Below are 22,872 nucleotides of genomic sequence, written 5' to 3'. Positions count from 1 at the left end.
CTAGTGTCCTGCATAGGGCTGTAATTCCTTATTATTCACTGCTGATGTCAGCATGTCATGCAGAGCTACCTGTAAACCAACCTTGAACATTTTTTCCACCCACAGCCATCTCATTAGTTTAGGTACAAATAGGCAGTTTAGCAACATGAGGGTTAACTCAGGCCCAGTCTCAAGTGTACCTGCATCTAATGGATTGTAGAGTGCTGCTAGGTGCACAGGTAAGCTGTCACATCATACCCAGTCCACACTGCAGATACATGTGTCCCATGAAGAATGCCTAATCTCCAGTAGAAAATCCTGATAGGTATCCGAATGGGCAGTCTTGCTCAGAAACACCACGGACTCCTCCGATTCTTGACTTCAAGCTGCAGATTCAGTTTGTATGTGCTGCAGACAATGGGAGCTTGTATCACGTAGAGAACCTCTTGTTTGAGGCCTGACTTGTGAGCAGCAGATTCAAGGGCTACCCAGAAATGCATTTGAAGCACAATACCCAAATGTAAATGCTTTCACCAAGATTTGAAGAGGCCTACAATGCAGTGTAGAGAGGGTAGGGAACAAGTAGAATCTGTGTTTGACTTGGAAGAGGTATGCTGACCCCCAGAGCTTTGCTGAGTGAGCAATTTTTTCTCAGACGGTCTAATGGTTAGAACTTTGATTGCTGTGGCCTGGGTTCAATCCCTGTAAGGCGATATGCTGCTGCCAGGGTGGTATACTACTACTGTATTGCTGGTAGCAGTCCAAGTGGACAGAAAAAGAATGAACTTGCCACATGAGTGGGTGCCAGATGCCCCCTTAAACTGTTCCAATCAAGGAGACCACCTAGGCCTGAGTAAGCCTAACGTCATTCCCCCATATTTTTCCAGAATACACAAGATTTTCTGTGTATCCACTATCAGTATTCCCAGAAACCTTTGGAAAAGTTCCCCCTGAACTTAACCCTGTGATTATTTCCCCAACAAATACTGAAGTGAAATGGATACCGAGGATGCAAGCCTAGCTGATTGCTGAAATCCAAATAGGAAATTAAAAGTGATATTTGCAATCCCAAATCTTGAGACAAGCAGGCATCTCTCTTGAGGGGTGCTTTGATGACTGTTCCTCAGCGCAGGTAAATGCATATAAGCCATAAATGTGAACATCCATATCAAAAAAACAGCATTGTCTGGATAAATTCGAAGTGCAGTTTACAAGGCCTTGAGATCAAGAACCTGTAAAGAAGAACCCCATCCTGCCACAGGGCCCAACTAAGTGACATGAAGAAGGGCAGAGCTGCGTGATCTCCACCCTCACCAGTACTACAGTGACTGTGTCACTGATATTCAAGGATCTTCCACCATTCTTTGGCATTTTCCCCTCGCTGAGGGAAATGTTATATTCGTGCTCTTTTTTTCTTTTTTTAAATTCTGGCTACTGGAGGAGAAGATGGTCTGAGCGGGGCTTTGTGTCTGAGGTGTGAACGTCAACCTTGGCTGCTGCACCTTTGCCGTGCTGCTGCTGCTGGAACTGCAGTGTCTGTGCAGGAAGCGATGCAAGAGCCGCACTTAGCGCCTCCGCTGCGGCTGCAGCCGCCAGAAGTGCCCGAAGCCGAGGAGAAACGTGCATCTGCCCTTTCTCTGTCCTTAGAAGCAGATCTTGTCGGTGACTCCCGTGTTATTGTCATAATGGAAGCCAGCTGTCAAGGAAAGCTGGGAAATAGGTCCAGGCCTCCAGCCTCCTGTGGAACTGAAAGCTATGGATGAATAACTGGTGTGTGCGTGCTCTGTCGCTAAATAATGTCTGATTCTTTGTGATCCCATTAAGTGTAGCCCACCAGGCTCCTCTGGCCATGGGATTTCCCAGGCAAGAATACTGGAGAGGGTTGCCATTTCCTTCTCCAGGGGATCTTCCCGACCCAGGGATCGAACCCAAGTCTCCTGCATCAGCAGGTGGATTCTTTAGCACTGAGCCACTAATTACTAGAGAAATGCAATCAAAAGTATGATGAGAGATCACCTCATACTGATCAGAACAACCATCATCAAAATGTCTACAAAAAAGTCACTTGGGGGGCCTTCAATAAATCATTATTCCCTCACATTTAAAAAATCTACAAATAAATGCTGGAGAGAGTGTGGAGAAAAGGAAATCCCCCTCCACCCCTACACTGTTGGTGGGAATGTAAGTTAGCACAGCCACTATGGAGAACAGTATGGAGTTTCTTTAAAAAAAGAAAAAACTAAAAACAAGAGTTGCCATATGATCCCACTCCTGGGCATATATCCAGAAAAAAGGAAAACTCTAATTAGAAAAGATACATACACCCCAATGTTCATAGCACTATTTACAATCCCCAAGACATGAGCAACCTAAGTGTCCATTGACAGATGAATGGATAAAGAAGATGTGGTATATATATGTGTGTATGTCTGTGTGTGTTAGTCGCTCAGTTGTGTAAATTCTTTGTGACCCCATGGACTGTGGCCTGCCAGGCTCCTCCATCCATGGAATTTTCCAGGCAAGAATACTGGAGTGGGTTGCCATTTCCTTCTCCAGGGGATCTTCCCAACCCAGGGATCGAACCTGGGTCTCTCACATTGTCAGCAGACTCTTTATAGACTGAGCCAGGGATGTCATATATATATATGGCTTCCATTATATATATGATAATTAATATATATGACTTCCAATATAGATATTGCATTATATATAATGGAATATTACTCAGCCACAAAAAAAGAATGAAATAATGCCATTTGCAGAAATATGGATGGACCTAGATATTATCCTAAGTGAAGTAAGTCAGACAAAGACAAATATGATATTACATGTGGAATCCCAAAAAAAAAATGACACAAATGAACTTATTTACAAAACAGACGCAGACGTAGAAAGCACTCTTATGATTACCAACAGAGAAAGATCAGGGGAAGGAATAAATTGGGAGTTTGGGATAAGCAAATACACACTGCTGCTGCTGCTACTGCTGCTAAATCCCTTCAGTCGTGTCCAACTCTGTGCGACCCCATAGACGTCAGCCCACCAGGCTCCTCCGTCCCTGGGATTCTCCAGGCAAGAACACTGGAGTGGGCTGCCATTTCCTTCTCCAATGCATAAAAGTGAAAAGTGAAAGTGAAGTCGCTCAGTCGTGTTCAACTCTTTGCGACCACATGGGCGGCAGCCCACCAGGCTCCTCCGTCTGTGGGATTTTCCAGGCAAGAGTACTAGAGTGGGTTGCCATTGCCTTCTCCGAAATACACACTACTATATATATAAAATAGATAACCTACAAAGATCCACGTAGCACAGGGAAGTATATTCAATATCTTGTAAAAGTGAATGTGTATAAAAAATGTGTATAAAAATGTGTATAATGAATGTGTATTAAAAAATGTATAATGAAAAAGAATACAGGACTTCACTGGTGGTTCAGTGGTTAGAATCCACCTACCAATGCAAGGGACAAGGGTTTGACCCTGGTCCAAGAAGATTCCACATGCCTCAGGGCAACTAAACCTGAGTGCCACAATAGCCCACATGCTGTAACTACTGAAGCCCACATTATCTAGAGCCCATGTTCTGCAACAAGAGAAGCCACCACAATGAGAAACCCATGTGCCGCAACTCGAGTAGCCCCACTCGCTGTAACTACAGAAAGCCTGCGCGCAGCAACAAAAGCCCAGCTCAGCCAAAATATAAATAATGTTTTATATATAGATTCATGGGGTCGCAAAGAGTCCGACACGACTGAGCGACTGAACTGAACTGAACTGAAAGATATATATATATATATATATATATATATATATATATATATATATATGTATGTATAGTTGGCCTTCCCTGGTGGCTCAGTTGATAGAATCTGCCTGCAATGCAGGAGACCCAGGTTGATCCCTGGGTTGGAAAGATCCCCTGGAGAAGGAAATGGCAACTCACTCCAGTATTCTTGCCTGGAAAATCCCATGGATAGAGGAGCCTAGCAGGTTCAGTCCATGGGGTCGCAGAGTTGCACATGACTGAGCGTCTGAGCAGATTATACAAATGCAAAGAACAAAGGTTTGATCCCTGGCCCAGAAGATTCCACATACCACAGGACAACTAAGCCTATGTGCTACAACTACTGAGCCCACATGCTGATTTGGATGTATGTATCTGAATCACTTTGCTGTATTCCTGAAACTAACATAACATTGTAAATCAATCATATACTTCAATAAAAATAAATAAAAATTATATAGCCAATAATAGCAAATTGCTAGTATTTCAGTTACTTTCAGACCTGGCAAAATTTAAGTTTTTGCTTTTGGATGATCTTTTTTTTTTTGGATGATCTTTGCAAGTAGACTGCTCCAGAAGACTAATTTGGGGATGACTTGAGCTTATTGGGTCACACCTTGTGGCTTTCTGGACACTTTTGTGAATTTATTGGAGAAATAAAAAATCTCCAAGAGATATGAGAGTGTTTTCATGATGCCTCACTCACTGCTTCAATCCAGAAATCGATATGAATAAATTGAAAATAGAGAAACACCATGAGAGGCTACATACCTTAGTGGTAACAAACCTGGTGCGGTCTGCCTGAATTTGAATCCCAGCTCCCCTTCTTACTACTTTGAGTGTTTTGAGGAACATTTCTTAGTCTCTCTATTCCTCAGTTTCCTAAAAGTAAAGTAGAAATAATACTTTTACCTGTAAGATTATTGTGAATAAATGAGACATTCATGTAAAACTAAGTTCAGTGTTTGGGGCTTGGTGCTCAATACATGTTAAATACTATTCTTAGTGAAACTAGAGAATGACCTCAAACTGATACCATGAACTAAAATAGTATGGTGATTCCTCAAAAGAATTATATGCCAAATACAGTCAAATTGAGAATCAATTGCCAGAGGAAACTCAGATCCACTCTGCAGCTGCCCATGTGGCCAGCAGAGGGCAGCCTCACCAAGACAGTGACAAGGCCTTCAACAGTTGGTAAATTTGACTACCTTTTTTTACAAAGAAATGACAGAAGGAAGGGTGTCAGAAACCTGGGTAGTTGTTCTCTCAGTTTGTTTCCTCTAATATCACTCTGTTTCTTAAATCAGTTGCTTTCTGTGCATTTGCATTCTGCCTCTATCTCTCATTTGAAAGTAAGTTGCAGCCATCATAACTCTTCATCTCTAAACACTTAAACATATATGGTTTCACAATAAGGTCATTTTCCAAAATAACTATGACATTATCTACCCAAGAAGTCAACTCTCTATTTCCCCCTCTTTCCAGCCTCTGGCAACTACCATTCTACTTTATGTCTCTAAATTTGACTACTCTATATAGCTCATATAAGTGAATTCATACAAACTCATACAGTGTTTGTCTTTTTGTGACTGGCTTATTCACTTAGCATGATGTCTTCAAGGTTTATCCATTTACATCATGTGTCATAATTTCCTTCCTTTCCTTTTTTTTTTTTTTTTTTGGTCACGCCCTGTTGTGGGGTCTTAGTTCCCTGACCAGGGATCAAACCTGGGCTCTGGCAGTAACAGTGCAGAGTTTTAACCATTGGACCACCAGGGAATTCCTTCCTACCTTTTAAGCAAAAGTTGCACTGATCATTGTAATACAGTGGTATTCCTTTGCATATATATACCACGTTTTGTTTACCCAATCATCTATCGGTTGCTTCCAATTTTTTGGCTATTGTGAATAAAACATTAACATGGACATGGGTATGCAGATATCTCTTCAATACCAAGCTTTCAAGTCTTTGGGATATATACCCCAAAGTAGAATTGCTGGATTATATGGGAATTTTATTTTTCAATTTTTTTAAGGACTCAACGTACTGTTTTCCATGGCAGCTGTACCATTTTACAGACCCACCAACAGTGCACAAAGGTTCATTTATCTACGTCTTTGCCATCACTTGTTATTTCCTGTTTTTGTTTTTGCTTGTTTGGTTGGTTTTGATAGACATCTTGAGGTAGGAGATAGATGGGCTCCAGGCTGGAAATTTACTATCAGTCAGCCTCCTCTTTACACAGTGGATTACATCTTCCTTTGCCCTCCTTCATTTTGTACTCCAAACTTGGCTGTTACTCCAGGTATACTTGACTTCCTAATTACTCTTCCCCCAGGTCAGATAAGGCTCTGATAAAGTAGTTTCCCTTGAGGGCAGGCTTTTGTTACAGACAGTGCTCTGAGTGTATTTCAAAATGGTTACCCAATTTTTGTCCAATCTTCACTATGATAATGGATGGAAAAACTCACAAAACTCTAAGGGCCTTCCCTAAATCTTGTCCTGAGGCAGGAGGTAGTCGTCCCCCTGCCCCCCTGGCCACAGGTAAAGTGATTGGAGATTCATTCCCTGTGGACCAAAATTCAAAGAGGAGATTCAGTTCAGTTCAGTCGCTCAGTCATGTCCAACTCTTTGCGACCCCATGGACTGCAGCACGCCAGGCCTCCCTGTCCATCACCAACTCCTGGAGTTTACTCAAACTCATGTCCACTGAGTCGGTGATGCCATACAACCATCTCATCCTCTATCGCCCCCTTTTCCCGCCTTCAATCTTTCCCAGCATCAGGGTCTTTTCAAATGAGTCAGCTCTCATCAGGTGGTCAAAGTATTGGAGTTTCAGCTTCAGCATCAGTCCTTCCAATGAGTATTCAGGACTGATTTCCTTTAGGATGGACTGGATTGATCTCCTTGCAGTGTGGTGGCTTCTCTTGTTGTGGAGCACAGGTTCTAGGCATGGGAGCTTCAGTAGTTATGATGCACAGGCTTACTTGCTCCAAGGCAAGTGGAATCTTCCCGGACCAGGGATTGAAACTTTGTCCCTTGCGTTGGCAGATGGATTCTTTATCCACTGTGCCACCAGGGAAGTCTGATTTTAGTTTTTTTTAATATTGAGTTTCAAGTCAGCTTTTTCACTCTCCTCTTTCACCCTCAAGAATCTCTTTAGTTCTTCTTCACTTTCTGCCATTCAAATGGTATCATCTGCATATCTGAGGTTGTTGATATTTCTCCTGGCATTCTTGATTTCAGTTGTGATTCATCCAGTCTGGCATTTCGTATAATGTACTCTGCATATAAGTTAAATTAGCTGGGTGACAATATACAACTTTATCATACTCCTTTCCCAATTTTGAACCAGTCTATTGTTCCATGTCTGGTTCTAACTGTTGCTTCTTGTCCATCAACTGATGAATGGATAAACAAAATGTGGTCCATCTATGGACTACTTCTCAATAGTACAGAGGAACAAACTGCTGACACACACAGTCACTTGGATGAGCCTCAACAGCACAATGGCAAGTTAAAGAAGCCAGACACAAAAGATTACATACTGTGTATGGTTAAATTTATAGGAACTTTCTAGAAAAGTTGAATCTATGTCAGTGGTTTCCTGGGGCTGACGGTAGGAACAGGGAATAATGGCAAACAAGTATGAAGGACTTCTTCCTAGAATGGAAGCATTGGAAAATTGGATTGAGGCGATGGTTGCATAACTGCTTACTGTAATACAAATCATCAAATGCTGCTCTTACAATGGGTGAATTTTATGTTGTATAAATTATGTTGTTGTTTTTGTTTAGTCGCTAAGTTGTGTCTGACTCTTTTGTGACCCCATGGACTGTAACCAGCCAGGTTCCTCTGTCCATGACATTTTCCAGGCAAGAATACTGAGTGGGTTGTCATTTGTTTTCTCCTACCTTACTTGGGGTTCAATTCACTCCCCCTAAGCCATCTCCCTCAGGTCTGTGCCTTTAAATATTGGTACTGATGATTTCCAAATTTACATATCTGCATATTTACATATTTCCAAGCCCTCTCTTCTAAACTCCAGATTCTCAAACCCAAATGCCTGCTCAGTCTCCTTGGGTGTGTGATGGGCATCTGTTAGTCCACACTAAGCTTCATCCTTCCCACTGCTTGACTCCTCTTTTTCTATCCCACCCATATCCAACACATCAGCAAACCTCAGTTGTAAATACATCCAGAATTGGGTCACTTCTACCCCCATGCACCCTACCACCTTGGTCCAGCCCACCATCATCCCTTGCAAGGATTGCTGCAGTAGCCTCCTCTTTCCTACTTCCACCTTCCCCCACAGCCTTTCTGCAACACAATATCCAAATCTGTGCTAATAACATGTAAGCCCGATCACATAACACGTCTTCACATCAGGCCTCTTCTCAGAACCCTCTCTGGTTTCCTATTTCATCTGGTCCTATGTGACCCAGTCCCAAGTGACCATTCTGATCTCAGGACTCAGTCACTCCACTCCAGTCCCACTGGCCTTCTTGCTGTTCCTTGAACATGTCAGACATTCCACCTCAGTTCTTTTCCACTTGCTCTTTTCCCTGCCTAGATAGGTCTCCCGCCAAAAGAAAGTTACAGGTCCAACATAAGAATTCTAAAATGGCCCTGGGATTCCCATCCCTGGTACCCATACATGTGTGCACGCATGCTAAGTCACTTCAGTCATGTCCAACTCTTTGTGACCCATGGACTGTAGCCCGCCAGGCTCCTCTGTCCTTGGGATTCTCCAGGCAAGAATACTGGAATGGGTTGCCATGCCCTCCTCCAGGGGATCTTCCCGACCCAGGGATGGAACCCTAGTCTCCTACATCTCCTGCCTTGACAGATGGGTTCTTTACCACTAGCGCCACCTGGGAAGCCCCATGTATCCACACCTTTGCATAATCCCCTCCTGTTGCATGCAGGTATGACCTGTAACTTTCTTTTAACCCATAGAAGAATACAGTAAAAGTATTGGGAAGTCACTCTGATGATTATACTACAAGCGAAATATGAAAGAATTTTGCAGATATAATTATGGGCCCAATTATCCAAATTTATCACTTTGATTTTGAGTTCAAAGGTGATCCTGCGCCTGGCTTAATCAAGTGAGACCTTTTAAAAGAAGTTTGCTTGCACTTAGAGACTTGAAGCACCAAAGACTCTTTCTTTCTGTTGCTGGCCTTGAAGATGCAAATCACATGAGTTCTACATCTGTAAGCGATGCATTATGTCAACAATATCCCAGACTCCAGAAGGGAATGCAGCCTGGCTGACACCTTGAAAGTAGCCCTGTGACCCAGAGGACCCAGCTGAGCAGTGCCCAAACCCACAGAAACTGTGGGATAATAAGTGGATACTGTTTTAAGCTACTAAATTTGTGGTCATTTGGGACTTAGCGATAGAAAACCAGGCTACCCTCAGATATCCACGTGGCTTCTTTTTCACCTCCTTCAAGTGTCAAGATGTCACCTTCACAAACAGGCCTAGGCTGAAGACTTCAGGAAAACTGTGATGTGTCCCCCGCTTTCCTCCACAGCACTTACTGCCCCTAACCTACTGAAATATGCTTATTGCCTCTCCTCTTCCACTAGGATATAAGCCCCATGAGGGCTGGGATTTTTGTCTGTTTGGTTCACTGGTATTTCTAAGCATATCTCCTGGGACCTGGTGCGTCTTCAGATGAGAGTTGTTGAACAGATGAAGGAACGCCAGCCCTGTTGGGATCACAAGGCCAAAATAATCTGTGTGCATTTGTTAACTTGGGTGAGGTCAACATCCCCATAGGGCAGGCGGAAGGGCTTTCTGGGGCTGCCTCCAGGGTCAAGCCCTTGGCCTTCTAGACCAGCCATGCCAATGAACTGATTTGGGTGAGAAACAAGACCAGCTGCTGAATGATAGTCCAGGTCAGCTTGACCTGCTCAGCTTGGCAGCCTCAGCACCCTCCTCTAAGAGGGTCAGCAAGAGTGCAGAGGAGGCTGCCCCTCTTCCATGAGTGACAATGATCTCATCTTTTCCTCTTGCACATTGAAGTCCCCAGAGAGAGAGCAGAGTGAAATGAAGTCTAACAGGCAAGATGCTTATTACCCCTGGAGAAGGAAATGGCAACCTGCTACAGTATTCTTGCCTGGAAAATTCCATGGACAGAGGAGCCTGGTGGGCTACAGTCCATGGGGTCTCAAAGAGTCAGACATGACTGAGCAACTAACACATACATGCTTATTACCAAGGGTCCTTGGGATCCACACCTGTGAGAGGGACGGGCTGGAAACAGAGCTAGACAGAGAGAGAACTTCCATGCAGGCCTCAGTTGACCCCACAAGGATGTCCTAAGCTGAAACAGTCCTTCAGGGTTGTCCAGCATTGGGCCAAAATGGACCAGTCATTGAATATGGGCCACCGGAGAATGGTGTGACCATGATCTTGGCTGAGGCGGCTCTCTGTAGCTGAGGCAGGCCTTGGATGGGCTGTCAGCCAAAGGCTATCTGCTGACCACTCTCCCAGAAGCTGGGTGACAAGTCCCTTCTTGAAGGAGGATCCATGCTGAGCACCTCCCCGTTCATGGCAACACTGACCAACACTCCACTGAGGTAGTCTCTCTTTTATTTTAATTATTTTCATTTTAAGATACTGTACACTAAAAATGCAAAACAAACAAAAGACATGAAATTACAAAAGAAACCAGCTATATTTATGATCATGTATCAAAATATTAAAAGGTTTGAGATACAGTCACAAATGTACTGCTTTATTTAGATAACAAGATCTAGTGGCAGGTTGGTCCAATAATCCATAATTTCACAGTGATAATGAGCCTGATGTTTAGAGACATTTGCAATAGCTGTTGTAATGGGATAGGAGGATATCAGCCATTTCAATTTGTGACAAAGTCACAGGTATTGCAAATTCCACTGTGGTTTGTCGCCTACCTCATAGTTGAAGGAAAGGCTGAATTTCAGTTAGAAAAGAGAGAAGATAAAATCTTTTAATAACCAAGTGCCTGCGGCAGGATAATGGATGTTAGTGTGGGGAGCCGGGCTGGGGTTCCAGGAAATCAGAGCTCAGGAAGAGAACTTGCTTGCAGAGGGGAGGTGGTTAGCCAAGAGGGCAAATGGGGGAGTCCTGCCCGAGTCTCTTCTGGCCTGGAGGGCCCGAGTGTTCGTCCTGACCCCTCACCCCAAGGGATTGAGAGTGGGCTCCATAGTCCTCGGTTGGGCCGCAGCCCCCATACTCGCTGGCCCGCCCTAGGACCCAGGCCACCGCACAGGCTCCCGGCCCAGAGCTGCTTGCTTCCCCTAGCGGCACTCGCTATCATCTCCCAGTCCATTAGCCATTAGCCGACATAACCTTGACCTGGTCCAGCCCCTGCAAATGAGGGGGCGCGCCGGGGGCGCAGGGCCTGACCCGCAGCGGCGCGCTGTGACCAGTCATGCGGCTGCCCTCTTAGACACCGTTCCGCCCACGCGGCCGCCGGGCTTAAAAGGCCAGACCCGAGAGACGGCCGCAGTCCCCGGCCCGGAGCCCAGCGCGTCTGCACCATGGCAGGTTCCAGCCTCGCCTGCTGCCTGCTCGGCCTCCTGGCGATGACCTCCGCCTGCTACATTCAGAACTGCCCCCTGGGCGGCAAGCGCGCGGTGCTGGACCTCGACGTGCGCACGGTGAGCACCCCGCCCTGGTCCCGCGGCGCTCGGGGCTGGCCGGCCCGCTGCCCCTGGGTCGCCCCCGCCGCCCCCTTTCCCGCGCTGACCGCGTACCGGCCCCACGTGGCCTGGGAATCGAGGGAGCGGAGGAGCTTTTGACTGCCCTCCTTCGACCGCTTTTGGGCCCAGAGAGAGCCGGGGAGACCCGCCACCTCCCGCGCTCCTCCGGCCGCCCTCGCCCGCCCGGCTCAGCCCCCCGCCCCGCAGGGTCTCCCTCCCCGGCGGCCCCCTCCCGCCCCCGCCTCACCCGCGCCCTCCCGCCAGTGTCTCCCCTGCGGCCCCGGGGGCAAAGGCCGCTGCTTCGGGCCCAGCATCTGCTGCGGGGACGAGCTGGGCTGCTTCGTGGGCACGGCCGAGGCGCTGCGCTGCCAGGAGGAGAACTACCTGCCGTCGCCCTGCCAGTCCGGCCAGAAGGCCTGCGGGGGCGGGGGCCGCTGCGCCGCCGCCGGCATCTGCTGCAACCCGGGTGAGTCGGGCAGGGGCCGAGACCCGGGGGACGGGGCGGGGCGGCCCTGACTTGGCGACCGGGGCTCCGGGACCAGGGGGACGGGGCGGGGCGGCCCTGACTTAGCGACCGGGGCTCCGGGACCAGGGGGACGGGGCGGGGCGGCCCTGACGGCGTCTCTCTGTGCAGACGGCTGCCGCTCGGACCCCGCCTGCGACCCAGAGGCCGCCTTCTCCCAGCACTGAGACCCGCCGGCTCCCAACACCGTTGGAGCGCAGCCCTCCCTCCCTCTGTAACCATCCCCAGGAATTATGACAGTGAAATAAAGCTGTTTTTTTTTCCCCTCCAACAAGCCTCGCGTCTGAGTGTCAGAACTAGGAGGGGAGGGCTTTGGGGGAATCGAAGATCCTCGGCTCTCGGCGCTTCAAATGGAATTAGAGCCGTGGGCCAGGGCGCCATCCTATAGAGGTGGATGGAGGAAGGAGTGGAGGGGGGGGTACTACACGGCGGGCTCCCAGGGAGATGGGAACAGCCCCTAGTTTCCAACTCCAAACAGGCTGGACATGGGAGGAACCTGGTGACTCAGACGGTAGTTTCCCTGCAGTGCGGGAGACCCGAGTTCGATCCCTGGGTTGGGAAGATACTCTGGCAAAGAAGTGGCAACCCATTCCAGTATTCTTGCTTGGAAAATCCCATGGACGGAGGAGCCTGGCTGGCTACAGTCCATGGGGTCGCAAAGCGTTGGACACGACTGAGCGACTTCACTATCTTTCACTTTCTGAGATCTAAAGGGAGAGCTGGGCAGACAATGACAAGGGTCTGACAGGGGACCAGAGGAAGGGCTGGCGGTCAGTCGGCGAGAGTGAAACTTTTATTTTATTTTATTTTATTTATTTATTTTCTTCTCTTCCATTGTTTTATTTTTCCCCCATTTATTTTTATTAGTTGGAGGCTATTTACTTTACAATATTGCAGTGGTTTTTGCCATGCATTGACATGAATCAGCCATGGATTTACATGTGTTCCCCACCCCGATCCCCCCTCCCGCCTGCCTCTCCATCCCATCCCTCTGGGTCTTCCCAGTGCACCAGCCCTGAGCACTTGTCTCGTGTATCCAACCTGGGCTGGTGATCTGTGAGAGCGAAACTTCTTGATATCTGGAAGGAGGCTTGAGCCACACTAGAGGGCGGGGCGGGGGCGGGGTGGGGGAGGAGCTTGGCGGGGGCAGCTGAAGGGTCTTGCAGTTTTCAAGGACCTGGCCTCTCAGGCCACAGGAGGCAGCCGGTACTCTCAGAAGGGGTGGTGGTGAAGAGGGGCTGGGCTGGAAGACCCTGGGCCCCCAGTGTTGTGAGGAAGCCAGGAGCCCTGCTCCTGCCTGTGCAGTAAAAGAATGTGACAGCACTGGGACCCTGCACGACAGGGGTTCCTGAGAGCCCATAGCCACAGAAATGCCCACAAAAGGCAGAGGACATGAACAGAGAGATGCTTGCATCCTGTGCTTCTCATCTGTTCCTGGATTGAAGACCATTTTGGAGAATCTATAAAAGCCTAACCTCTCTCCCCCAGAAAGTGTCTCCCCTTCACTTACTCCTGCTGTGGGACCAAGGATTTCAGAAGGTGCACACCCACTCCGAATAAAACAGGAGCCCATCTCACTCTGTTCAGTTCAGTTCAGTAGGTCAGTTGTGTCCTACTCTTTGCGACCCCATGGACTGCAACATGCCAGGCTTTCCTGTCCATCACCAACTCCCAGAACTTGCTCAAACTCATGTCCATCAAAAGTCGATGATGCCATCTCATCCTCTGTCGTCCCCTTCTCCTCCCGCCTTCAATCTTTCCCAGCATCAGGGTCTTTTATTTCAAATCCTAGCAGTACTACAGAGAAAAGGAAAGTAATTTAGTACAAAATAACATTATTTTAATATATAGCTAAACAGACTAGGCTACACTGGGTGACAAACACACAATAAGGTCATCTCATGGTTATGCCTTCTTATAACAAATGCAGTAAAAAGAGATTGGAAGCTACTCTCTACAAGACATTCAGGAAAATAAGATGGCTGAAGCACTATGAAAATCAATATTCTCTTTTGTACCTTAAAAAATGATGGACTCAAATATCAATGAACCACTCACACAGAATGTATTCTTGGGACACCTGGGGAAATTTGAACAGTGCCTGAATATTTGATAATAATATATATTATTGAATTTGGGCTTGGGGCCTGCACCTGTATGATAATAGTCTATCAGTTCAATTCAGTCGCTCAGTCGTGTCTGACTCTTTCCGACCCCATGAATCGCAGCACGTCTGGCCTCCCTGTCCATCACCAACTCCCGGAGTTTACTCAAACCCATGTCCATCGAGTTGGTGATGCCATCCAACCATCTCATCCTCTGTCGTCCCCTTCTCCTCCTGCCCCCAATCCCTCCCAGCATCAGGGCCATCAACAGAGGAATGGATAAAGAAGATATAATACATGTATGCAGTGGAATATTACTCAGCTCTAAAAAGAATGAAATTGTGCCATTTGCAGCAACATGGATGGACCTAGAGAGTGTCATACTGAGTGAGTAAGTCAGACAGAGAAAGACAAATACTGTATCATTTCACTTATATGTGGAATCTAGAAAAATGATACAGATGAGTATATTTGCAAGCAGAAATAGAGACACAGATAACAAATGTGTGGACACCAAAGGGGAAATGGGGGATGAATTAGGAGATGGGGCTGACGTATGCACACTACTGTGCATGGAATGGATAACTGATGGGAGCCTCCTGGGTGGCACAGGGAGCTCCACTTAGTGCTCTGCGGTGACCTAATGGGAAGGAAATCCAAAAAGAAAGGGAGGTATGTACACGTGTAGCTGACTTACTTTGCTGGACGGCAGAAACTAACACTATATTGTAAAGCTACTCTACTCCAATAAAATTAATTTAAAAAATAAACAACTTAAAAAAAACTCTCTTATTTGAGATGCACACTGGAACATTCACAGATGACATGGGATGTCTGCTGGGGTGACTTGGGAGTGGGAGGAGGAGGCGGACGTAGAGATGAGAAAAGGATCTTGTGCTGATAACTGTGAGAGTGAAGGAGGGGAGCGGATACCCCATGGCTCTTTACTTAGTGGCTATACTTTTTTGTATATCTGAAATTTCTCTTAATAAAAACTAAAAAGACAAAATGATTGTGGTAGAGGTAAATGTTCTGATATGAAGAGATACCCCAAATTTACTCTGTTAAAAAAATGTGAATTGGTATCTATACATGATGAAATAATACTCATTTGTTAAATAAAAATGCGTATGTGTGCATGCCAGAATTCTGTGGGCAACCTCAGCGATGAGCTCTTCACAGCTGTGAGAAGCTTTAGGACAGAACATTCCAATCTGAAAAATACAATCATCGCTAAGCATTCATTGCTGTGATTCATTTTTATGTCACACTGTACTATTCAGCTCCTCCAGTACAACACTGAAGGACAGCAATCTCAGTCTTCAGCTGGGTCTATGTGGAAAATAAGTTTGCCCTACTTCTTTACCTAAATTTAGTGTAGTTTAGATTTTAAACTAAACTTTTACTGTGTGGATCATAACAAACTATGGAAAATTCTTCAAGAGATGGGAATACCAGACCACCTTACCTGCCTCCTGAGAAATCTGTATGCAGGTCAAGAAACAAGAGTTAGAATCAGACATGCAACAACAGACAGGTTCCAAGTTGGGAAAGGAGTATGTCAAGGCTGTATATTGTCACCCTGATTATTTAACTTCCATGCAAAATACATCATGCAAAATGCTGGGCAGGAGGAAGCACAAGCTGGAATCAAGATTGCCAGGGAAAATATCAATAACCTCAGATATGAAGATGATACTACCCTTATGGCAAAAAGCAAAGAAGAACTAAAGAGCCTCTTGATGAAAGTGAAAGAGGAGAGTGAAAAAGTTGGCTTAAAACCCAACATTCAAAAAACTAAGACCATGGCATCTGGTCCCATCACTTCATGGCAAATGATGGGGAAACAATGGAAACAGTGACAGACTTTATTTTCTTGGGCTCCAAAATCACTGCAGATGGTGACTGCAGCCATGAAATTAAAAGACACTTGCTCCTTGGAAGGAAAGCTATGACCAACCGAGACAGCATATTAAAAAGCAGAAACATTACTTTGCTGACAAAGGTCCATCTAGTCAAAGCTATGGTTTTTCCAGTAGTCATGTATGGATGTGAGAGTTGGACTATAAAGAAAGTTGAGCGCCGAAGAATTGATGCTTTTGAGCTGTGGTGTTGGAGAAGACTCTTGAGAGTCCCTTGGACTGCAAGGAGATCCAACCAGTCCATCCTAAAGGAAATCAGCCCTGAATATTCATTGGAAGGATTGATGCTGAAACTGAAACTCCAATATTTTGGCCACCTGATGTGAAGAACCGACTCATTGGAAAAAAAACCCTGATTCTGGGAAAGATTGAAGCCCGGAGGAAAAGGGGATGACAAAGGATGAGATGGTTGGATGGCATCACTGACTCGATGGACATGAGTTTGAGCAAGTTCTGGGAGTTGGTGATGGACAAGGAAGCCTGGCATGTTGCAGTCCATGGGGTCACAAAGAGTCAGACTCAACTGAACGACTGAACTGACTGAGCTGAATTTTAAAATCTGGAATGGTTTGAAATTATACCAGAAGTTTTTCCAGCATCATAAAAGATGATCATCCATGGGGCAAAGGTCAGAAATATTTTCTCCCTTTCCTGTTATTTTCTTCCATATAGAGAGCTCTCCCTGAGGTAACACTCCTCCCAGAGAGCAGCTGATCTGGGGAGGGAGAGGGCGAGAGGAAAGCAGCAGGCATAATCCCACCCCTTCATCTCCAATCCCTCTTGGGATGAGGGTGCCCTGCCAGGAAGCATGCTGTCACAGTGCAAATGCAGGAACTTGGCGTGGGAGGGAAGGGTTGTGAAGGTCCAGCTCCTCGCGTCTGGGGTGGTAAACAGCTCTGTTATTCAGTTCTGTGAAGCCTCCTTGCCGGCAGATGGAAGTTGCATCCTCTAGTACCAGTTCTATCAATAGTAAAGGTAGTCTTCTGGGCTCCAAATGTCACATTCTTTTGTTTCATTTTTTAAGCCCGTGCACCACAGCTCCTGAGCCTGAGTTCCAGAGCCTGTGCTCCCCAACAAGAGAAGCCACCACGATGAGAAGCCGGTGCACCACAAAGAAGAAAGCCTTCGCTTGTCGCAACCAGAGGAAGGCCAAGCAAAGCAACGAAGACCCAGCACAGCCAAAAACAAATAAATAATTTAAAAAAAAAGATCATGATGTGATGCATCATGAACAAAAAATAAAGAGCAGAAGTTTTTAATTTTGGTGAATTCCAAATGTATCCCATTTCTTCTTCTTGTAGTGTCAGAGTGTCAAGAGTGTTTTACATAACCTGAGGTCATAAAGAATTTCTCCTATATTTTCTTCAAGAAGTTTTACAATTTTAGATTCATTTAGGTCTATGATTCATTTTTCAATTGAAGTATAGTTGATTTACAATGTTGGGTTAATTTCTGGTATACAGCAAAGTGGTTTAATTTTACATATATATGAATATACATATATTCTTTTTCAGATTCTTTTTCACTGTGGTTTATTACAAGATACTGAATACAGTTCCCTATGCAGCAGTAGGTCCTTGTTGTTTATCTCTTTTGTATATAGTAGTGTGTATATTTTAACCCCAAACTCCTAATTTATCCCCCTCTTCCCGTTTGGTAACCATAAGTTTGTTTTCTATGTCTGTGAGTCTGTTTCTGCTTCGTAAATAAATTCATTTGTATCATTTTTTTAGATTCTATGTATTCGATATCATATGATATTTGTCTGATTTACTTCATCTAGAAGGATAATCTTTAGTTCCATTCATGTTGCTGCAAATGGCATTATTTCATTCTTTCTTATGGCTGAGTAACAGTCTGTGTGTGTATATATATATATATATATATGCGTGTGTGTATATCACATCTTCTTTATCCATGCATCTGTTGATGGACATTTAGGTTGCTTCCATGTCTTGACTATTGTGAATAGCACTGCTATGAACATTGGGGTGCATGTATCTTTTCAAATTAGAGGTTTTGTCTTTTCTGGATCCATGCCCAGAAGTGGGATTGCTGGATCATATGGCAACTCTATTTTTAGTTTTTTTAGGGAATTTCCATACTGTTCTCCATAGCTGCTACATCAATTTACATTTCCACCAACAGTGTGGGAGGGTTCCTCTTTCTCCACAGTCTCTCCAGCATTTATTGTTTGTGAACTTTTTGGTGATGTCCATTCCGATTGCCATGAGGTGCTACCTCATTGTAGTTTTGATTTGCATTTTTCTAATAATTAGCAATGTTGAGCATATGATCCATTTTTAAAACACCAGCTCCCCTCTTCCCATCTCCCTCTGTCTGGAAAAATTACTAAATTCCTATTAGGTCTGGTCCAGGTCTGGTACTGGCCCTGAGCGCGCCACACTAGGGCAGAGGGGTGAGGCCATGGCAGGGAGAGAAGCCGGAGTGCACCCTGCCCCAGCCAGACTCAATCATGCTGGACCTGGAGGTAGGTCAGGGTGACAGCAGAGCAGAGCTCTAAGAGCAGAAGAGAGTCTGGGGCTGACAGGACTGTGTCAGTAGGCTCTGCCCCGAGGCAGGGACTTGGGGTCAGGGCTCAGAGAGAATTCTCTTTGCCTATGCTCCCTCGGTGGCCTCAAGCCTCAGAAGATTCCAGAGGAGTTGCAGCCCCTTGTGGTCCAAAGACCTGGAGCAAGAAATCCCAAGATGAGGATTCAGAAAAGAGAGAGCGGGGGAAGACAGAAGGATGGGAGACAGCGAAGGGAAGAGGGGTGAGAAGAGGCTTGGAAGGGATGTAGGAGGAAAAGGAGAGAAGCAAGAGGCAGGGGAGGGCCAAAGAGCTGGGGTGGGGGCAGGGGAAAGAGAGGAGTGAGGGGAAAGGGGATAAAGGGGCAAATGGGATAGAGGGGACGAAGGACTGAGAGGCATAGAAGAGCATCTGTCAAATGCTAGCAGACATCTGCCCTGAAGCTGCATAGCCCAGGCTGGAAGGTCCTAATGTGAGCATGTGTGTGTGTGTGTGTGTGTGTGTGTGTGTGTGTACATGTGCCTGTGTGTGGTCCAGTCGGCTCTGTTTCTCTGCGTGTGTCTGTGCTTCTGAATGTGTATCTCAGGTCTGTATCTATGACTGTGGTCAAGGATCATGAGGCACATCCCTAATGATTTTTTTTCTTGACTCTGTGTGTGTTGGAGGCGGCAGGGGGTTGGTGTGGCTGTGTGAGGGCGGGGAATGTACCCAGGGTTTCTGTAGGCTTCCTCTCTCACCCTGGCTGAGTGGGGGTACTTAGTCTCCTCCTGGACAGACAGTACCTGGCCCTCCTCTCTGCTGGATCTGGGGTGATAATGTCCCCCACACTCGGGCACATAAAACACAGTCTCGGATGAGAAAGGCTGGGAATCCCTGGAGCTGTTTTTGCCTCAGTCTCCTGGGATGTAAAAAGAGTCAGGAGCTCCTGGTCACCCTTGGCTCATCCCCTTGCCCCTCTCATTCTTCTCTCTGTGACTCTCAACGTCTCTCTCCACCGTTCTGCTATCCCGCTTTCTCTTGCTATCTTGTCCACCGATGTCCTTCCCCCTCTCTGTTTTTATTCCCATCCCATTGCCAGAGCTCCAACCCAGCACCCTCCACGGCCACTCCCAGGCGGCGGCCTCCCTCTCCGCGTTCCCCAGGTCTCCCAGTCCGTTGTTCGATCTAGAATCTACAATTGTTCTATCCAGAATCTTGCTGGCCCAAGATCGCTTCCCCCAGCATTTGTTCCTTTACTGGGGGTGGATCTGCGCGCGACTTCGGGGCCAGGAACTGATCCCCCACCTCGCTTCCTCTCCCCTCTCCACCCCCAGAGACAGAGACGCACGCTAGCAGTGCCTTTAAAACCGTTTATTTTTTGTGCTGCGAGGGCGGGGAGGGGTGGGGTGGGGGGAACGCCTCAGTAGACGCCGGGCTGGGCGGGCTCCGCGGGCTCCGGCGCCCCCGCCAGCTGCACCAGCCGCAGCAACAAGGCCCCGCTCGGCCCGTCCAGCAGGGTCGCGTTGCTCCGGTCGCTGGCGCGGACGCGGCGGGGGAAGCCGGTACCTTCCCGGCACTCGGGCTCGGTCACGCAGCTCTCTGCGGGGAGCACGGGCTGAGCGCGCTGCGGGCGGGCGCGCCTCGGGGACCGGGCCCCGCTCCCCACCCGCCCCAGACCCCGACCCAGATCAACCCGGCCCCCGCCCCCGGCCCACAGCCGCCCTGCCCCGGCCCCGGCCCCGGCCCACCCGCCCGGGCCGCTCACCGTCGTTGCAGCAGATGCCGGCGGCGGCGCAGCGGCCCCCGCTCCCGCAGGGCTTCTGGCCGGACTGGCAGGGCGAAGGCAGGTAGTTCTCCTCCTGGCAGCGCAGCGCCTCGGCCGTGCCCACGAAGCAGCCCAGCTCGTCCCCGCAGCAGATGCTGGGCCCGAAGCAGCGGCCTTTGCCCCCGGGGCCGCAGGGGAGACACTGGCGGGAGGGCGCGGGTGAGGCGGGGGGCGGGAGGGGGCCGCCGGGGAGGGAGACCCTGCGGGGCGGGGGGCTGAGCCGGGCGGGCGAGGGCGGCCGGAGGAGCGCGGGAGGTGGCGGGTCTCCCCGGCTCTCTCGGGGCTCAAAAGCGGTCGAAGGAGGGCAGTCAAAATCTCCTCCGCTCCCTCGCTTTTCAGATGTCTGAGGAACAGCTGCCAGTCACAGCCCTCTGCGTCCTCCCGCTTTGTTAAATGGAACCCTCCTGTGCTATTTGGGGGAGACTTCCCCGCTCAGCTCTGGGGCCTCCTGGTGTTCACCCCTCTCTCCGCTGCCCACTACCCTCCCCTTGAGCAGACCTTCCCTCTGCCCTCCTCCCCCGCCCCCTGGCCAGAATACCCTGGGCCTTCCTCGCCCTGTCCTGTCCCGGCTCTGCCTTTGCCCTGCCCCTCAAGCCAATGGGCCTCACTGGGACCTTGACTTCTGCTAGCCCATCTAAGGACTGACCCTGAGTGGCAAGGATCTGAGCCCTAGAGGAGGGTATGAGGCACCTAGGTGACTCCAGCTTCCAAAGCCGCAGAGCAGAGGAAGGGTGGTCAGTGAGGGCTGCCCACCTCCCCACCCTAGTTTGTTCAACAGCTCAAAACTAGCCACTTGTGACCGTGGCAGAATTGAGCATGATGATTGGGTTTCCTTTAGCGCTGCTGAAGATGGATTAAGAGGGACTCACTGGACATGCAGCATGCAAGAATTGGGCTAGGTACCCAGAAGAACTTCCTTACAGGATGCTTGAGTGGCACCTCTCACTCAGGCAAGCTCAGGGCAATGGCCAGCTTCGGGGGTGGGATGGATGCTGGGGCCCATGGCTAGGAGAAGCTGGACGCTGAACGAGGAAGGCTGCGAGTGCTGGAAGGACAGAGCCTCTGAAGCTCCAGCTGGTCCTGAAGGAGAGGCCTCCATGGGCACAGAGAAGGCCTTGCTGCCCATTCTCCCTGCTGCAGCTCCAAGCCCAGGAACTAGGGAAACCTCTCTTGCCAGCATCCCTTCTCTGGTGGGGACAGTGTTCTGGAAGTCCTGCAGCCTGTCCTAGCCTGCCCAACAGCCTGGTCCCTTTTGTCCAGACATGCCAAGCCTCCCTTCTTCTGCTGGGCACTTCCCCTAAAGCCTGCCTCTCCCACGACTTCCCTTGCTAGCCCCTGCACGGTGGTGCCATCCCTGGGCCTCTGCCCCTTCCTCGCAGCCCTGAGAGAAGCCGTGGTCATACCTGTCTCAGCTCCAGGTCGGACATGGCCCTCTTGCCGCCCCTTGGGCAGTTCTGGAAGTAGCAAGCAGAGGTGAAGGCCAGCAGGCCAAGGAAGCAGGCGGGCAGTGTGGCGTCGGGCATCCTGGCACAGGTGGGCACAGTACGCAGTGCTGCTCTGTGGACTGTGCGGCGATGTCTTCGCTGGCTGCCTATTTATGTCTGCAGGTGTTCCCTCCGAAGTGACGTGGCCGCCACCCCCTCCCCAGTGGCTCCCCAGGAGCCCATGGCCTCCAGGTCCCCAGGCGTCAGCAGTGATTCAGGCATCTGGGGACGCACGTGGACCTGTGCGGGGGACGGTGGGGGAGGGGCGCCGGCCTGCAGGCTGTCACAGGCAGCGGTGTGGCGGCGGGATGACAGGAGCTGCCGCGTCTGTGATTGCGACTCTCTGAACTCGGAGCGGTGGACAGACGGGGAGTGGGGGGGTCACCTGGAGACTGTCTCCAAGCTTTCTGGTGTCCAGAAGAGGCTGAGGGTCAACAGGCCCTGTCCCCTGATGCAGACCCCAGAGAAGGGGGCAAGGGGACCCCAGGGGCTGCTGTGTAAGCAGGTCAGGCCCCAGCCCAGGAGTGGTGGGCAGGGGACGGTCGGTATGCAGGACCCCATCTGGGGGATTAGTCCTGTGAGAGGACAAGTGACCAGGAATGGCACGTACTCTCGGTGGCGCCAACAGAGGCCATTGTACCAGCTGCCCTAGGAGAGAAAATGCTGCCTGCAGCCCCGTGTCATGGAGGCAAGGGACCAACATGGAATCAGGGGCCATTCGACTTGGTGGATGGGGCAGTTTCCTGGAGGGACTGGGGACCTTGCGGACAGCTTCTTGGCATATCCCCACCACTCCCCTTCCAGGCAGGAGTAGAGGGAGCGTCTACAGGGAAAACAAGAAATCCAGACCCAGCAAAGTTCAAAGGTCAGGGGAGAAACTGACAACCAGCACCCCAATTCCTACCCTGACCATCACCCTAATTTGTGGGGACCAGGGCAGATACCAGCTCAGGCCTGGGGCCTCAAGGGGATTTGGGGGAGGGGCAAAGCCACAGCCAAAGGGGCCCAGCCTAAGAAAGCAGCCTTTGGTTTATGTCC

At 48.8% G+C, this 22,872-nt stretch overlaps 2 protein-coding genes across 2 annotated transcripts; one reads left to right on the top strand and one right to left on the bottom strand.

The window, feature by feature from the left end:
* The first annotated feature begins 11,232 nt into the window (after nt 1–11,232).
* OXT (oxytocin/neurophysin I prepropeptide) lies at nt 11,233–12,260 on the top strand. Its single transcript, XM_043883596.1, has 3 exons — nt 11,233–11,424; nt 11,731–11,932; nt 12,101–12,260. Exons 1-3 carry the CDS (start codon nt 11,305–11,307, stop codon nt 12,154–12,156), a joined length of 378 nt encoding a protein of 125 aa, XP_043739531.1. The 5' UTR covers nt 11,233–11,304; the 3' UTR covers nt 12,157–12,260.
* A 7,621-nt stretch (nt 12,261–19,881) lies between these two features.
* Nucleotides 19,882–21,940, bottom strand: LOC122682034 (arginine vasopressin). Its single transcript, XM_043884725.1, has 3 exons — nt 21,754–21,940; nt 20,291–20,492; nt 19,882–20,124 (listed from the first exon to the last, which is right to left on the bottom strand). Exons 1-3 carry the CDS (start codon nt 21,871–21,873, stop codon nt 19,946–19,948), a joined length of 501 nt encoding a protein of 166 aa, XP_043740660.1. The 5' UTR covers nt 21,874–21,940; the 3' UTR covers nt 19,882–19,945.
* Between the last annotated feature and the right edge of the window lie 932 nt (nt 21,941–22,872).

The sequence above is a fragment of the Cervus elaphus genome, chromosome 23, assembly GCF_910594005.1.
Source record: "Cervus elaphus chromosome 23, mCerEla1.1, whole genome shotgun sequence".
In the NCBI taxonomy this organism is placed as follows: domain Eukaryota; kingdom Metazoa; phylum Chordata; class Mammalia; order Artiodactyla; family Cervidae; genus Cervus; species Cervus elaphus.
The sequence above is the reverse complement of the archived record's forward strand: the minus strand, read 5'-3'. Positions and strand labels throughout refer to the sequence as shown.

Excerpts from the sequence above, each read along its gene's own strand:
- OXT (XM_043883596.1), top strand. The coding sequence starts at position 11,305 with ATGGCAGGTTCCAGCCTCGCCTGCTGCCTGCTCGGCCTCCTGGCGATG. Across the intron at positions 11,425-11,730 it reads TGGACCTCGACGTGCGCACG|TGTCTCCCCTGCGGCCCCGG; the intron begins GTGAGCACCCCG and ends CCCTCCCGCCAG. Across the intron at positions 11,933-12,100 it reads CGGCATCTGCTGCAACCCGG|ACGGCTGCCGCTCGGACCCC; the intron begins GTGAGTCGGGCA and ends CTCTCTGTGCAG.
- LOC122682034 (XM_043884725.1), bottom strand. The coding sequence starts at position 21,873 with ATGCCCGACGCCACACTGCCCGCCTGCTTCCTTGGCCTGCTGGCCTTC. Across the intron at positions 20,493-21,753 it reads CCGACCTGGAGCTGAGACAG|TGTCTCCCCTGCGGCCCCGG; the intron begins GTATGACCACGG and ends CCCTCCCGCCAG. Across the intron at positions 20,125-20,290 it reads CGGCATCTGCTGCAACGACG|AGAGCTGCGTGACCGAGCCC; the intron begins GTGAGCGGCCCG and ends TGCTCCCCGCAG.